This window comes from Diadema antillarum, unplaced genomic scaffold (assembly GCF_040938485.1).
Source record: "Diadema antillarum isolate AM-2024a unplaced genomic scaffold, OU_Dant_1.0 scf00000110, whole genome shotgun sequence".
In the NCBI taxonomy this organism is placed as follows: domain Eukaryota; kingdom Metazoa; phylum Echinodermata; class Echinoidea; order Diadematoida; family Diadematidae; genus Diadema; species Diadema antillarum.
In genome coordinates, this window is record NW_027270999.1 from 662,947 (window position 1) to 678,952 (window position 16,006).

A 16,006-nucleotide genomic window follows, 5' to 3' on the forward strand; every position below is an offset into this window, starting at 1 on the left:
ACACTCAAATAAATGCTTAATATGCTGAAGAAGATGGACATGAGATTTGTTAATATACTCAAATGCCTGGAATGTAGAGTAAACCTTGTGTGAGTTGACACATACACAAAACTAGAGAAAGTCTGTCAACTTTATGCAAATGCTGACCTAGCACATTACACTGGCTTACAAAGATTTGGTGGTATCATCAGTCACTTACAGTTATAGGATGATGTGACCATTTAACTGCTGTACCACAAAAGGCAAATTCAGCCATAAGGTCACGTAACTGTTAAAATTAGTGTACAAGTGTCTTCACATGCCAAAATGTATGATCAGTCCCAACTGGCAACAATCTTTTCTTGCTCACAAGGAATTGACCTGGATCTGTAATGGCATCAATACTGCCCATGATACACATGCGTTCATGGGTAATAGATCAAAAGCCCCAAAATACACTCGGCAAAACAAAGAAAGTATACTCGGCGAAACAAAGAAAGTAAACACTTTTTCCATTACATATTTTTCATAGAACATTTTGGTAAAAAGCTTTGTGTCATAATTAATGCTCAGGCTATCAACCCGGTAGGTTAATACAAAGGGGAATTTTAAGCATGAGTAAACTCATTCATTTTTGTCTATCAAGGCACAAAAGTAAAAATTGCAGAAATTAGCATTTTGTCATTCATTTGCAAATGCTCTTCAAGATATCCTTGATAACACAAGACCAATTTAACACAATAAGAGACAAGAATGAATAGCAAAAATAAGATTTTCCTCCCTTGTATCTGTTTGTATCCTCAAACAAAAATAGTGTGGGAAACTAAAGGGGAAAATGAGAATTATTTGTCAACTCAAATGCAAATGACATAGGGAGTAAGCTGCAACGATGATAAAATGGAAGGAATTTCTGTATTTCATTCTTTTGATTCAGCAATTTAAAAATTCATGAGACAAATTCAAGAACTAAATATCATTTTCAGCTTTCTTAATTTGAAATAACATTTCAAATTTCTACCATTTTTGTTGATAGTGCCTCTTCTCTAATGTCATTTGAAGTTGGATTTGACAGAAGATTCTTAATTTTCTCCGTTATTTGCTGCTTTTCTTTATCTTTGGGCTCTACAAAGACTTTATAGAGATCAGTGGGTGATTTTTGGAAATTTTTGCTTCTTTTCGTGTTAAATTTGTCTTTGTTACATGGAAGAGCATATACGCATAAATGAAAACTTGTAAATTTTTGCAACTTTAACTTTTGTGCCTTTGAAGAGAAAAATTGTGTTTGCTGATGCATACAGTTTCCCTTTTTGATGACCAACCAGGTTGATAGCCAATGAAATCGCCTTTAACATGGTATATAAAACATCAGCATTAAGCCAAATATTCTATGAACTTGGAAAAGTGTTTACTTTCTTTTTCCTTTTTTTTTTTTTTTTCTGAGTGTACTTTGCACATGTTCAAAAAATGTTTAAATTTCCTGCAGTGTTTCCACTTTGTTTTGTTTTTGTTTTTGATTGTTTTTAACGTAAAAATGGCATCGAGACAGTATAGAAGTGGCAAAGAAATTTTTACAAATAGAAACTCATGTGGCATCGGATCTATTGAGATGGCATTGATGACATGTTACATGCATTATATGTTTGAGAGCGAGACACCAAAATGAAAACTGAAACTGCATTGCAGGGTAAAAACACATGCCTCTCAAATATTGAATAAATAAGCAACATTAAAGCTAAGAGGTTTTGATGTGGCATAAGTATAACATCCTGATCTGATCATGTAATCAAATCAATTCAACTAGAATTAACTGTTAAAGATCATTAACACTGTGGTATTAATAGGGATGAAGGGAAAAAAGACCTTTTAATAAGACTCCTATTGCAGCAGGTTTCAACAAGACAGAAAGAGCTGACCACATAGTGTACGTCAAGGTGAAGAGAGAGAGAGAGAGAGAGATGTACACATACACACTCAAACATGCTTATTTGTATCAGACAGAAACACACAGTCACATGCTTACAGGAGAATGAAACCCAAATGTACAATTTGATTGACAAAATGCAGCAGTATTAGTACAACACATTAATTTGAGAAAAATTGGACAATTCATTCAAAGGTTATGAAATTTTAAGTTGTGCTGCCATTGCTTGATGAGAAGACTGCAACATTTTTGTACAGTCATGTTTGCACAATGATGTTGACAGAAAATATAAAGAAAACATATTTTCACTTGTATAATGTAGCATAATCAAAGATCCCTTGACGTACCTCTTTCAGAAAGCAGGGGAATAGTATTACTGTAAAAGTGGATATTTTCGCGTGACTAATTTTTCGCGCTTGGCGGGGTTAGAAGAGTTTCGCCTGTTTTTAATTCCGCGGAATCAAGAAGTTAACTACTGGAACGTATGGCAAACAAATATATTCGTGTGCTTTTATTTTTGCGCTAGTTTCTGGTAGCGTGAAACGCACGAAACAACACCGCGAAAATTTCCACTTTTACAGTACCCTAAACCTATGTAAAAAAATTAGTCAAGGGACTATGTAGGCCCTACTTTTTGTGAAATTTTGGATTCTTTTAGTATTTTCTTTATATCTTACTTTCGTGACATAAAGAACTGTAGTAGCCTTAGTTCTTATCTGTTGATTGCTGCAACCAAACTTTCAAAATTTTAGCTTTTCAACAGATTGTTCAATTTTCCTCAAACATTGTGTTCTACTAATATTTCTGCATTTACTCAGTTCACATATATATTTGGATTTGATTACCCTTTTGAGAGTATCCACACCTGTACATACAACATTTAGATTCAAAGGTCTAGGCCAATACCAAAGAAAATTGAACCACACTGTTGATGATCAAGATAATGGTGAGACAATGTGAGAAAATAGGGCCATAACATTGGCAAATAATCACTACGGGTATCTGTATAAACCAATCTTCAAAAAAGAAGAAGAAAGAATTGTGTACTGTGATTATTTGGCAAACTTATGATCTAATGAGTGATCATGACAATCCTTGAGCCATTTTGAAAATATGGACAAAAAAGTGAAATTTCAGAAATATGCTCTTGACCTTTGACCCAATGGCTCAAAGCTTTCCCTACAGAATCATTGTGCTGTATAAACAAGTTCAGGTGTATACAGACCTGTGTAAATTCACCATTTAGCTAGGAATTTCAGCATTTCAGCCTGACCTTTCACCATTGACCTTGGGACCTCACACTTCCTGAGAGATTCATTACCATGCAGGACATGTACATGTATGTTTCATTAAGATATCTTGTGTTTCATAAAGCTGTTCGTAAAGTTACGAACAACTTACGAGCGACTGGTGATCAGTTCTTGTGCTGAATTATGGAAATTCTGATTAGTATAGCACATCAGAACTGATCACCAGTCGGTCGTAAGATGTTCGTAACTTTACGAACAGCTTTATGAAACGGCCAAGGGAGCCATTTCCAAGATACCTTTGACCCAATGATGCCAAAAATTTTCTCCAACAAATATTCACCTGGTAATACATATAATGTAAAATAATATAATAATGTAATGTAATATACACTAAGCTTCATGAAAATGCCTTCAGGCATTGAAGAGATATGAAGAGAAAAAGTGAAATTTTAGAAATTGACCTATGACCTTTGATCGTGAGCATGTGCGCCCAGGAGTTGTCAAGCACAGATTCATCAGCTCATACGTATGTATGCCAAGTTTCATTTTCATATTTCAAGCAGTGCGCAAGTTATGTTCTCAAAAAAAAAAAAAAAAAAAAAAAATGGTTATGGATGTAAGGACAGACAGGCAACTTGAAAACATTATGCTTCCAGTGACACTTTGTGGTGGCTTGACATCTAATATATGGCTCAATGCTAAAGTTAATTTCTGGCTTACACATACCTTGGTATATTGGACTTTATTAGCTCACCTGAGCCGAAGGCTCAAGTGAGCTATTGTGGTCGCTCTTCGTCCGGCGTCTGTCGTGCGTAAACTTTTACATTTTCATCTTCTTCTTGAGAACCCCTTGACCGATTTTCACCAAACTTGGCAGGTAGCATCCCTAGGGGGATAGGATCTCAATTTGTTCAAGTGGGCACCATACCTTACCTGGGGGGCCCCCAGAGGGGCCCAAACCCCCCCAAAATTAAGGAATCTTAAAAAATCTTCTTCTCTAGAACCAGAAGTGATAGAACTAAGTTAATAGTATGAATTAGTACATTGATGACTGTAGTTTCAAGTTTGTTCATGGTGGAATCAGGGGTGCCCCCCTTGGGACCCAAGGGAGGGGGGTGGGGAGGGGTCCTAATGGGGCCCAAATTGTACATTTTCATCTTTTTCTTGAAAATGTCACTATGAATTTCCACCAAAGTTGGCAGGTAGCAGCCCTAGGGGGGAAAGAATCTCATTCCCATCAAATGGGCACCATGCGCCACCTGGGGGGGGGGGGGGGGGGGGGGGGGGGGGGGGGGGGGGGAGGCAGGGGTCCCCTCCTCCTGTAAGGAATCTTTACAGATTTTCTCTAGAACTGGAAGTGATTGAGCAAAGTTAATACAATGAGTCAGTATATCGATGACTGTTGTTTCAAGTTTGTTCATGGGAGAATCAGGGGTGCCCTCCCTACCCCCCCCCCCCCCCCCCAACCGCCTTGGGAATGTGGGCCGAGATTTTCATCTTTTTGCTGAAAACAACAATGGATTTTCACCAAACTTGTCAAGTAGCATTCCCATAGGGATAAGATCTCAAAGTGTTTGAATGGGCACCATGCTTTCCTTGGGGGCCCCAGGGGGTCCAAACCTCCTAAATTAATGAATATTAAATAACATTTTTCTCTAGTTCTAATCAAAAGTGATAGGGCTTTAAGTCTCTTTTCCCAAGCTGCATAATCCAACATTCTATAAAGTACAGTGTACTTGGCAGGTATTTTTACCAGTGTGATGGAATAATGTAAATAGACACCATGCCCCCATTCTCAAAGCTACCCCCACCATAAGTTTCCAATGTTCTCCAGTAAGAGTCTGCAAGAATGCATGGAAGGTGAACTTGTGATGCTCAGGTGAGCGCGTGACCCGCGGGTCTCTTGTTCTGTCTAGCTATCTTAAACTTCAAAAAAAGTCCTGCAATTCCAATTTGATGTATCATATTTCTCTTCAAACTACGTCATTTCATTAAAACGTGACATCATAAGAAAGCTTGATTAATTTTCTTTAGAATGCCAACTCACTTGTTTACATTATGCATTCCTGGAATGCACAGTATGACTGAGTATGAGGAAAGGTCAAATGTGAAATGTTGCAAAACAGAGCAAACGTGTTATGTTAAACAGTATAATTCCCATTTGCTTTGTCATTTCAGGGAACGAATGTGCTTGAAGAGAATGCATTGTGAGATTATCATTAGATTCCAGGCTTCATCCATGAATTAAAAACTGCAGTACTATTTGCAGATTAAGATTAAACATAAAGGTTGACCAAACAGTCATCTAATGTCTAGGAAATGGGAGTTTTTGAAAGTGCTCTCATTTCAGCATTGCTTAATCCAGTGGCTTTTTTTCATCAAAACTGTACATTATCAATAGCAGAATTGTTGCGACTTTTCACTTTTGATTTGTCCCCATACTCGGCCGTTTTGCACATTCCAAGAACATTCAGTCATAGCAAGTGAGGTGTCACTTTAAAGATAATTAATCAGGCTTTCTTATGATGTCATGTTCAATGAAGATAGTGTGGGTATTAGAGAAATATGATATATCAAACTTTAATTGCAGAACTTATTTTGAGGAGTTTATTATATATAGATATATGATATATCACAAAACCAACAAAAAGTCGCACCCCTTGATTTTATGCGAGAACTCACAAACCGTGAAACGGGTCAACCAAGTCAATTTTGAGTTGTTCACATTTTCTGAAAGAGCTATTCTTCTAGGATATTTGTAAGTTTGTGATCATAAAATGAATGGGGACATGGGTTTTCAGCAGTTTTTTTTACAACCCTTTTTTTTTGGGGGGGGGGGGGTTGAGTTGTGTGATATCAGGTATGTCTAAGAGGCATCTTTTCATTTCTTGAGAATCCTCGACACTCTTCATTTTCAACTCAAATAACTTTTTAAAAAGATTATGCCACTGCTTTGAAAGTTGGCATTAATCAAGTATAGAATGTGCTAATGGAGCATGCTCAATTTCAGCGTAATCTGATAATGCCTTCATTGTTATTGCTATGGTGATTAACATCCTGTTATTGCCCCATTTATTGCACAGCTAGCATGGCTTGGTCAAGATTAAGCGCTTGAATAGACCTTTACAGAGCCTCTTTTCTCAGTCCACACTTCTCAAGATTTATATAGGTTAGGAGAGTCCATTTGAATTAAGTCATACTTCATTTTAAAGCTTAGAGTATGCTCTTTCAGAATCTGCTCTTAACTAAAAATCCATGTCTTTGTCGATTTTTTGGGGCCAGGTCACATATATATAGTTTTATATATACACTACTTCAGGCAATACTTGCACATGTTCTAAGTTTCATAAAGTTCTGTACCCTGGGCCATTTGAGAGATGTGGATAAAAAAAGTAAGATTTAGCATTTTCACTTGACCCTTTGACCATCAACCCCATGTGCCCCCAATCTTTTCCAAAATAATCTCTATCTGGTAATACATGTACAATGTATACATTTAAGGTACTCTAAGGCATTGCAGATATATAATTGAGGAAAACGGTGAAATTTTAGAATTTGACCTTGTCCTAAACCTTTACCCTTGAGGGTGTGTGCCCGCAATTCATAAGCACATGCTTTGTCCCTCTTTCATACATATGCATGGCAGAGATTTGGGGGAAAACAGCAAAATTTTAAAATTTGACCTTGACTTAAAACCTTTGACCTTGACTTAAACCTTTGACCTTGAGCATGTGTGCCCACAATTTATAAGCACATGCTTTTTGTCCCTCTTTCATACACATGCATTGTAGAGATTTGGGGGGTAAACAGCGAAATTTTAGAATTTGACCTTGACTTAAAACCTTTGACCTTGAGCATGTGCCCACAATTGATCAGCACAAGCTTCGTCCCTCTTTCATACATATGCCAAGTTTCGTGTGGATACCTCAAATAGTTATCAAGTTGCATTGTCACAAAATTGATTGTGCATGGACAGATGGACAACCCCAAAAAACATAATGCCTTTAGTGACACCTTTTGTTGGAGACATAAAAATTGAAATTAAAATGAAACAATTCACTGATACGAACTGATGGCGTCTGCACTGTTATCTGAGCAGTAGAATACAGGTTTTCCATGTTCACACAAGACTAACAATCTTATGTTTAATAAACAGGAGTTACAGCACATTCATATTCCTTGATACTTCTCTGTATACTTTATTTGCAAATATCTTTCAGCTTTTCTTTTTCTGTTTCTTTAAGGTACAAAAATGTACAAAATACAAATTTGTTGCAAAATATACAAGAAATGGAAGTCAATCTTGGTTTCTCTTCAAATAATGATACAGATATACAGCAGAAGACACATCAGGTCCTTCATAATAAAGTTTCACAAAACTTTGCAAACATGTAAGGCAGCAACATCATTATAGATAAACACTCGTGAGACAGCTTCAGGCACTGAGCGAAAAGTGTTGCGACTTGCTTTTCTGGTGTGTGTAAGTGTGTGTGTGTGTGTGTGCGTTTACACATTATTGCTTTGATTTTTGCTTTGCAAACTTGCATGTACCTCTGAGTGAATAATAAGGACTCTGTAAAAATGCCTTTGATAAAATGAAAGGCTTACATTTGTGGGTACATGGGGTAAATTTTCATGTGCTCTTCAATCTTATGAAATGTCTTTTTTACTTACCATGTGCCATACTACATGTATGTTGTTGATGATCCACCAACATTACTTGTACTTTAAAGTGACCTATGTAAAGTCAATTTATACTGTTGACTTTGAGTTAAGGCTCATCAAATTAATCCCATTTTGTTCAAATCTATACATTTATCCATTTAATGCTTGGGAAAGTCGCTGAGTAGTTTCAACATTCCAACAACGAATGAGGGCAGTTCTAGACTTTGTATGACCTTCAGTAAAGCATGACCTGCTTTCCAGCTCATGTTTCTTGTCATTTTATGGAAAACTTTTCCCTTGTGTTTGAGAAAATGGCAGTAACAAACTGCACATTCTTGCAAAGCACATGGCAGTAATTTTACATATGGCTTATTGCCAGTATGTTTTGAAACATATGCTTATACACAATTTGGCTATTGCATGAACAACACAATGTACATACATGTATATGTTGCCTGGATAATGGCATCTCGAATGAAATTTAAGTTGAGAAGATCAACCAGAAAGACACAAAACACTCTGATGTGAAGACTTCATCATACCTGAAAATGATTAAGAGGTTTTCGATGAGTAAATTGTACACCTACCACTAAGAATGTGAAAACAAGTATACAAAAAATCATTGAACTTCTCAATGAAAACCTTTTCTAGGGTTGTAACTTGTACATGCAGATGCTTTTGGTACTTATATCCTGTTTCTTCTCACAGGATAAAATATTTTGAATAAATAGTATGAGAGCATCATCTTCCTCCTTATCATTATCATTCAGACAATTTTGTCTTTTTTTTGCAGTGTTGTTAAAAAATGAACAACACAATGTAAAAATTTCTACCTTGTTTCGTACGCCATTGCATGAAAGTAAATCTATTGCATTTGGTCATTAATTGCAAGGTAATGCATCTATGTATGTTTTCTTTTCCTATTTAGGGTACCTTTTAGCAATAACTCTAGCTTGCAGTGTTATCAAAGTGAGTCAGTATATGGAGTGATTGCTGAGTATGTTTTTTCTTTATTTATGTCTACTATTTCACATACAGTGTAGACATCGATATGAACTGACCATGGTCGTCTTGGTATTGTCAATCTGAAACCCAGAGAGACATGAAGGCTTGAAACAGGGAATTGATTTTGTAATTGCATCATTTCAGGATGAGGAGGTATGAAATTAAACCTGTAACTTAATTACCCTGATAAAGGCACAAATATGAAAGCCTACAAACCATCAAAATAAGTTACCTTTTATACAAACTTGGTGAATATGATGTTTGTTAACAAATGCAACAGTTTGCCATTTTGACTACATCCTGTACATTGTTTACAGCCTTTGCATGTCAAAGAATGTTTAGAGGTTGAAACTCATCAGTTTTATAAAGCATATTACTTCGGCTCTTTCAACTGACCTGCAGTGTTTAAGCGCTGAAAAATCTTGCACACCTTACTACAGCTGAACCCAAAAACTGATTTTCTCAACAATGTTTTCATTCAGTGAGTGGCTTTCAACCTTTCCTGTAGCATAATTTTATAAAAAATGTATGGTCCTCAAAAGTCCAAAATACAGAAAATTACAAATACAAAAGTCAGGCAGTCAATGATTGGTGAGTTTTATCAGGATTTTGTGAATTTCATAATAATCAAGGCATCTACAATTTAAGAAAGAAGGAAAGTAAGCGATGACTACCCTCGGCAGCTTACTGAACAAATCTACTGAAAGACAGTGTTCTCTGTATAAACAAAGTTTCGACATCAAATGAGGCAGTCTGTGTTGAGTACATCATGTTTGGCAGTAAATCTACAGCTTACGCACCACACAGAGAATACATACAAACTGTAAAGGCACTTATGCAGAAAATGCACATGGCTATTCTGCATAATATGCTCAAAAGCTTGCTCATTACGAACATCTAGGAAACACGATGTGACATGAAAAAGTCACTCCTGATGGCATCTCATTACCAACCTGTCAGATTTTACACTCCATCTCATTTCTTTAATACTTCTTTGAGTAAACACTCCTTAATTAGAGAAAGTTATTTCTGATGCAGGTTTACACATTACATTTGGTCTTGAGAAGAGCACTTGCACTAAAATGTAGTGACAGTCCGGATAATGCACTTCTTGCAAGTTCTACTAATCCCAATGATAAATGCACTTGGTAGAAAGTTTCCTGATAAATTTATATGAAAATATGGGTGTAATCAAAGTACACTTTCAATGAGCATTTATGCACTGAATGAATGACAAAATAAAAAGTGTCTGATTCATTATCATTTTTTTTTTCTGATTGGAAATAGATTGTTATGAAACCTCATCATTTTCTGCACGAAGATAGGATCTGTGTCATTTCCTATTTTAACACCCCCCCAAAAAAAAAACAACAAACAACAAAACAAAAGAAAACAAAACAAAAACTGTGGAAAATTGAACCTAAGCAAGATATTCCCTTTCCTGCAAATGTGAATCCGCTTACAAAGTTTAAGAAATAACGTGGTGTGGCAGTTTTGTCAGAAGATACAATAAACTAAAAGAAATAACAGCAGTTTGTTGGCATTTACTCTGTACACTACATCTCTTGGCAAGTGCTTAGCTCTTCCAGTGATAAAATCCTATGCACAGTAATTTGTGTGGTACAGAAATCAAAAGACCCAATGTGAAACACTAACATGCATTTTTCCTTGAAGCTGGCAGATGTCATTTCACACAGCCTGAAAATGTACAAAAGATTTCATCCTTTAAGTTTCTCAAACCATGAAAGCCTGTCATCACACATACACTGTAATTGTCAATGATTTTGTAATGATGTCTTTCCCAACAACTTAAAGCAAACGATGAGTAACTGATGAAAAGAAAGAAACCTTTCAAGTGTTTTTACGCTAGATTTCAGAAACAGAAGAAAGTTCTTAGTTGTTATTCTACCCCACTGTTTACAGCGCCTCATCTTGATAAGTTTCACTTGTATGCATGGCTAAGTATACAGAAGTTAGGACTGACAGTTTTTCTACCACTTTTGACTCTGATTTTTCTTGTTTTTACTTGGTGTTCATTGATTTCTCTGATATAGGCGAGGTAATAAAGTAGAGTGGTTTCACTTTCCATTAAATACTGATAAATAATGATGAATCCATTGTGTGAAGACCTGACAATGAGTTAAAAAAAAAGACTGAGTCATTCCGAACAAAGCGTACATGTATGTTGTTCCTTTTCTTTCTTCTTTTAGTAGAGGATGACTGACACGTATGTTGTCTGCCAAAATATACATCATCCCACTGAAACCTGTCTTGAACTTGACTTACATCACGACCCTATTTCTTGCATAAGACAAAATACAATGACAGAAAACCACTTGAAAATGGTCAATCACTCACAACCAATAAAAATAGACTTTTCTGAAACCTTGGAAGAAAGGTCTGGGGCAAAGTTCTTTTTCAATCTTTACAAGTAAAAAAAAATTGATACTACAAAATTTATAAAAACCATGATAAGCTCAAATGTATAAATCAAAACTTTGCATATTTCAAATGCAAGACACAGTTCAGAGCTTTACAGTGTAAACCGTGATGAATAAGATAAAAAGTTTTTCTTTTTTTAAATGTCTTTTAAAAGATTAATGCTAAGCATTTCTGCTAATACCACTTCTACCGGTTCTGTATTGATATCACAATCTGGCAGTCACTATAAAAACATTTCAGCAAGATAGTTCAAGGCACTCTCATACACACTTTAAGTAATATTTTCATTGCTTTGTATCAATTTTGATTTAAAATGGCTTTGGTAAAAATGAAATTATTAAATAAGGCTATATTAACAATGTGTATAAACATTGATGATAATGTTCAAATTTTCAGTGATTAGGGTTTCAGTTCTGTCATTATATTCATATGTTCATACTGTAAAAACCTAATTGAAACAGTTTTTGATGTGAAATACTAAATATGCCCAATGAATACTGACAGTTTGTTTGCACACAAAAAAGTGTGTAGGAGAGAGCTGTGAAAAAAAAGGATACACAGGCAGTCACTCTCAAGTTTTGGTGGCTATGAAAACAGCTAGCCAGCAAACTAAACAAGTTTGCATCAGTGGAAAGAGGTCAGCCTGCTAAAACACATTTATCTGTGCAGAGAAGACTTCCTAACACTTCAAGATGTGATCCAAACAAAGAAATACATGCCAGCATTTATCTCTCTCCTAGAGGAATGTCTTCTTGATGAGTTAAGTCCAAGTGTCCCCAGGTGATCACAAACACGAAGGAGGTATGTTAACACATCTTTGGCAGCATGTATCCTCTAAACTGCTAGGTATTGACGCTTTCTACACTTGATGCTGGAGTAAGCTGATGACTGCCTGATGGACTGTTGATGGAACTAGGTGGAGACAACGACAGTGGGCCAGCAAATTTGTCCAGGTCGGCTGAAAGTTTTTGAAAAAGCAGGAATAATTACATGAAATTCAAGTTTCTGATGGACAACTGACTGACTACCAATACCATTACAACTTTGTAAGATTTAATAAATTGATAGGAAAGATGAATAGAATAACAGAACAAGAAGTCACATGAAGTCTAGTGAAAAAAAAAACCTCATTAGAGTTTTAAGAGCGAAATTGCTACTGTTTCTTGGAATACTAATAAGAAAAAGGGAAAATCACAAGGCATTCCAGAGATCACACTGATATACAGCAGGAGGATCACAAAAACATGAAATCTATCATGCACATATCAAAATTCACAAGCGTTCACTAGTGTCCTGGAATGGATAATGGTCATTTTTTTATATATATACATATATCATTCACATATCATTACATTCCTCAATTTTTGCAAAATTACAGTAAAATTCAAGAATGTGAAAAGAACAGATTGTGGGTCTGGAAATTGATACTTCCTCAGATTTTCCTTCTTTAATTTGTGATTTCATACTACTGAGACTACTTTTTTTTTGGTGGGGGGGGGGGGGGGGGGGGGGGAGGGGAAGGGATAAATCAATCAAGAAAATTAAGTTGGAAGTAGTTTAACACAAGAAATGAAAGTGAAAATCAATCTTGGACTGCTATTGAGTTATGGTATCGAAATTCCAGTGCATTATCTGACTTTGACTCCCACAGGAAACAGACATTGTCACTTCAGTCTTTCAGTCATTGTCACTTCTTCTTCCACCATGATAACTACATGAACACAAAACTAACTATAATGATATTTGAAGGATAAAATAGACTTTTTGTGTTCTGCATTACTGGAGGATAACTTACTGATAATCATATGATTACATTTCAGTTTTCATTTGCCCAACTATGCTCACATATTCAATAATCTGTTGTTTCTGTACACATGTATCCTTGTTTCTGTCCAAAATAGTACTGCAGAAAAACATATCCTTTGCGAGATATTCAAAAAATGAAATAGTGGAACAAGCTCGGAGTTTACCTAAATAATCCAAGGGACCTACTCATCATAGTGGAACTTAGGATAATGAATCACGCTACATACCTTTAAGCTCCTGAAATTCACTTTCAAGGAAAGGTGTTGCAGCTGTTGGAGATTCAGGCAGATCCTGGCCACTCTCTTGAAAGTTTTGCAGTTTAGACCTGTCGAGGCTCATGGTGCCATGATCCAGTGAGCCATATTTGTCACTACGTCTGCGCCTTGGAACTGGCCCCCCACTGAGTGAGATATCGGTTGTCCTTTGCCTTGGGGTTTGCGAATGACTTATTGATCGTCTTTGACTGGATCCTCTTAGCAAACTAGGCTTTCTGGCAGTGAAGCTTGGGGATCGGGATATCCGTGAGCCGTATCCACCTATGGTGGCAGATCGCCTTGGCATTTGCATCCTCATTTCAGCAGCATCATGGATTGGGCTGTGTGGGATGAACTCCAGATGGGGACTGGTGGACTCCGCCCCTGGAACCTGTGTCCGCAATGGCTGTGACCCTGGCAGGGTTGTCCAAGACCGGAGTGGGGAAGGCAAAGTTCGGAACTGCAGGGCTTCTTCATCAGGCACACTTTTGCTTCGTGTATGCATTGCCTTCAGTTTGCCCTCATACACAGGTTTCATCAAAAGATAGCCATCATCCCCTTCATCTTTAGACTCTACTAATTCTGTGTTGCCATCCGTTGTTGCAAATGAGGGCACGGTATTGCATCGCTTCCTTGGAGGCAGGAAAGGTGGCCGACTGTTTGGACTTTGTGGAGAGGGAGGTTCTCTAAGAGGTCTCCCTTTCAAGTGGTCTGTTTGAGGATAAAAGTGATGCACAAGTTATGCTAAGTGTGTGTATGACATGATATTCCTGATTTACTGTACAAGTGGAAATTTTTGCGCATTCCGCGCAACCAGAAACTAGCGCGAAAATAAAAGTACATGAATATTTTTTCTTGCCATAAGTTTCTGTGCGTGATGTCTTGATTCCGTGGAATTAAAAACACACGAAACTCTTCTTACGCGGCCAAGCGCGAAAAATTAGTCGCGCGAAAAATATCCACTTTTACAGTAGAAGTTCAAGATACAAATCCGAAATGTCCACAGTCAGCATGCTGCTTACACATATCAGTGGAAAGGCACCATAAATATGAGCCAGTTTCCAGTAAAATCAGCCATAACATTTGAGAATTGCTCACTTTTGCTTCATATTTGTCTGTTTAAATGAAATACAGCCTGAAAACACACAAATGCTTGTTAAGATTCATATAACACTATTGATACTACCATATCATTGAATGGGCTGCAGAGGACAAAGTGAACAAGTAAAAAGACTATAAGGCAATGCCACACATCACTTGCTGAATTAGCACTGTCATATATTGCACTTCAGGCCAATTACCTAAACTGCAAATGATTGCAAAAAATTATCAATTTGCACTGGCCTTTTCTTGAAAAAAAAAAATCATGAGCTGTAGCAACAAGCAAGGCTACAAATGCTCATTTTTGGCACAGTGTATTCCACACAGTCATACCTGGTTTTGGTGGCAGGATAGGCGGAGGGTAGCTTCTGATGGGTGGCGAAGAAGACGTATCTGAAGGCAGCTTGGATAGATCGATGCTCAGCATGTCATGCCTAAAGTTGCCTGAGGAAAGTAAAGCTTCAATAGAGGGAAGCCGACGATTCACCGACTTAGGTGGGACAGGAGGTGGCTCCCTGTCAAAGCTGTTGTGTCGGGAGCTGGTTGCACTGGAGTAGTGAGAGCTGTCACTGTATTCAGATCCACTACCAACACAATCCTTGTCCTGACTATGTTCTGAATGCACTTTGAGTTTTGTAATTGGTCCTTGGGGTTCAACTAGAGTCTCATGTGCAAAGGGTATGGGGATCTCCATGGGGTCTGAGTTGTGCGACAAGGAGCCAAGCGACTCAGGGCCTCTAGAGTCTGTAAATTCCAATCCTGGATTCAGCCGTTGGAGGAAGCTCTTGTCCCGGGGTAAGTCATTTAACTTGCTGGACACTGGCGGTGGTGGTGGGGGTGAAGAAGGTGGTGAGAAATCATGGATATCAGTAACATACATTGGCAATGATGCATATGTCGCCTGCTTCAAATAGCTCATGGGGCGAGTGTTCCTCTGGAGAGTAGTTGTGGGGCTTGGCAAGTTGACATATTCACGTTCCTCACACTTCAGGTTTAGTTTAAACCTATCCATGTTCACCAAATGTTCAATACCACTAACTCCACTTCCTTCTCCATTGTGAGACAAGGGTATTTGGCTTCCAGAATCATAGGGTTCATGTAGAGAAGAGCGGTAGTGATCAAAGGATGCCATTATCTCATACTCCTGCTCTCGGATAGGTGTGTTCTTCTGCGGACTGTACAGCATCATTTCATCAAAAGCAGTCTCTGCCCGTAGCAAACTGGCATTTGATTCTCCATCAATTTCAGATTGGGCAGTTCTCACAGAATCAAACTGTGTCATTTCAATATCTTCTGCGGCAGTGTTTTGTGTAATCACTTCCATGTCTGATTGTTTCTGAGTATTGCTGTTCCTGTCAGCAGAGTTTGTTAGCAGCAACTCATGGACTTCACTCTCCTCACTTTGGTTACCATTTTTCACATTACTCTCCACTGATGTTGTCACTTCTAATCTGTCAGAATCCCTGTTGATTTCATTCAGGAGTCTTTCTCTCTCTGGAGATATTGTACCGTGGAAGTCAGCTCTTGTTGCTGTAATTCAAGAATGTAACAGATAGATTTATAAAAGGAGAGAAAGAAAGAAG

At 37.4% G+C, this 16,006-nt stretch overlaps 1 protein-coding gene across 1 annotated transcript in view; it reads right to left on the reverse strand.

Annotated features, from left to right (window-relative positions):
• Positions 1 to 11,682: 11,682 nt before the first annotated feature.
• Positions 11,683 to 16,006, reverse strand: part of LOC139719419 (uncharacterized) — a 44,079-nt gene continuing 39,755 nt past the window's right edge. The window contains exons 6-8 of the mRNA XM_071630834.1: positions 14,757 to 15,953; positions 13,296 to 14,033; positions 11,683 to 12,220 (exon numbers count right to left, since the gene is read on the reverse strand). Coding sequence (XP_071486935.1) covers positions 12,105 to 12,220; positions 13,296 to 14,033; positions 14,757 to 15,953 — 2,051 coding nt within the window. The 3' untranslated portion in view covers positions 11,683 to 12,104. The remainder of the gene's footprint in view (positions 12,221 to 13,295; positions 14,034 to 14,756; positions 15,954 to 16,006) is intronic.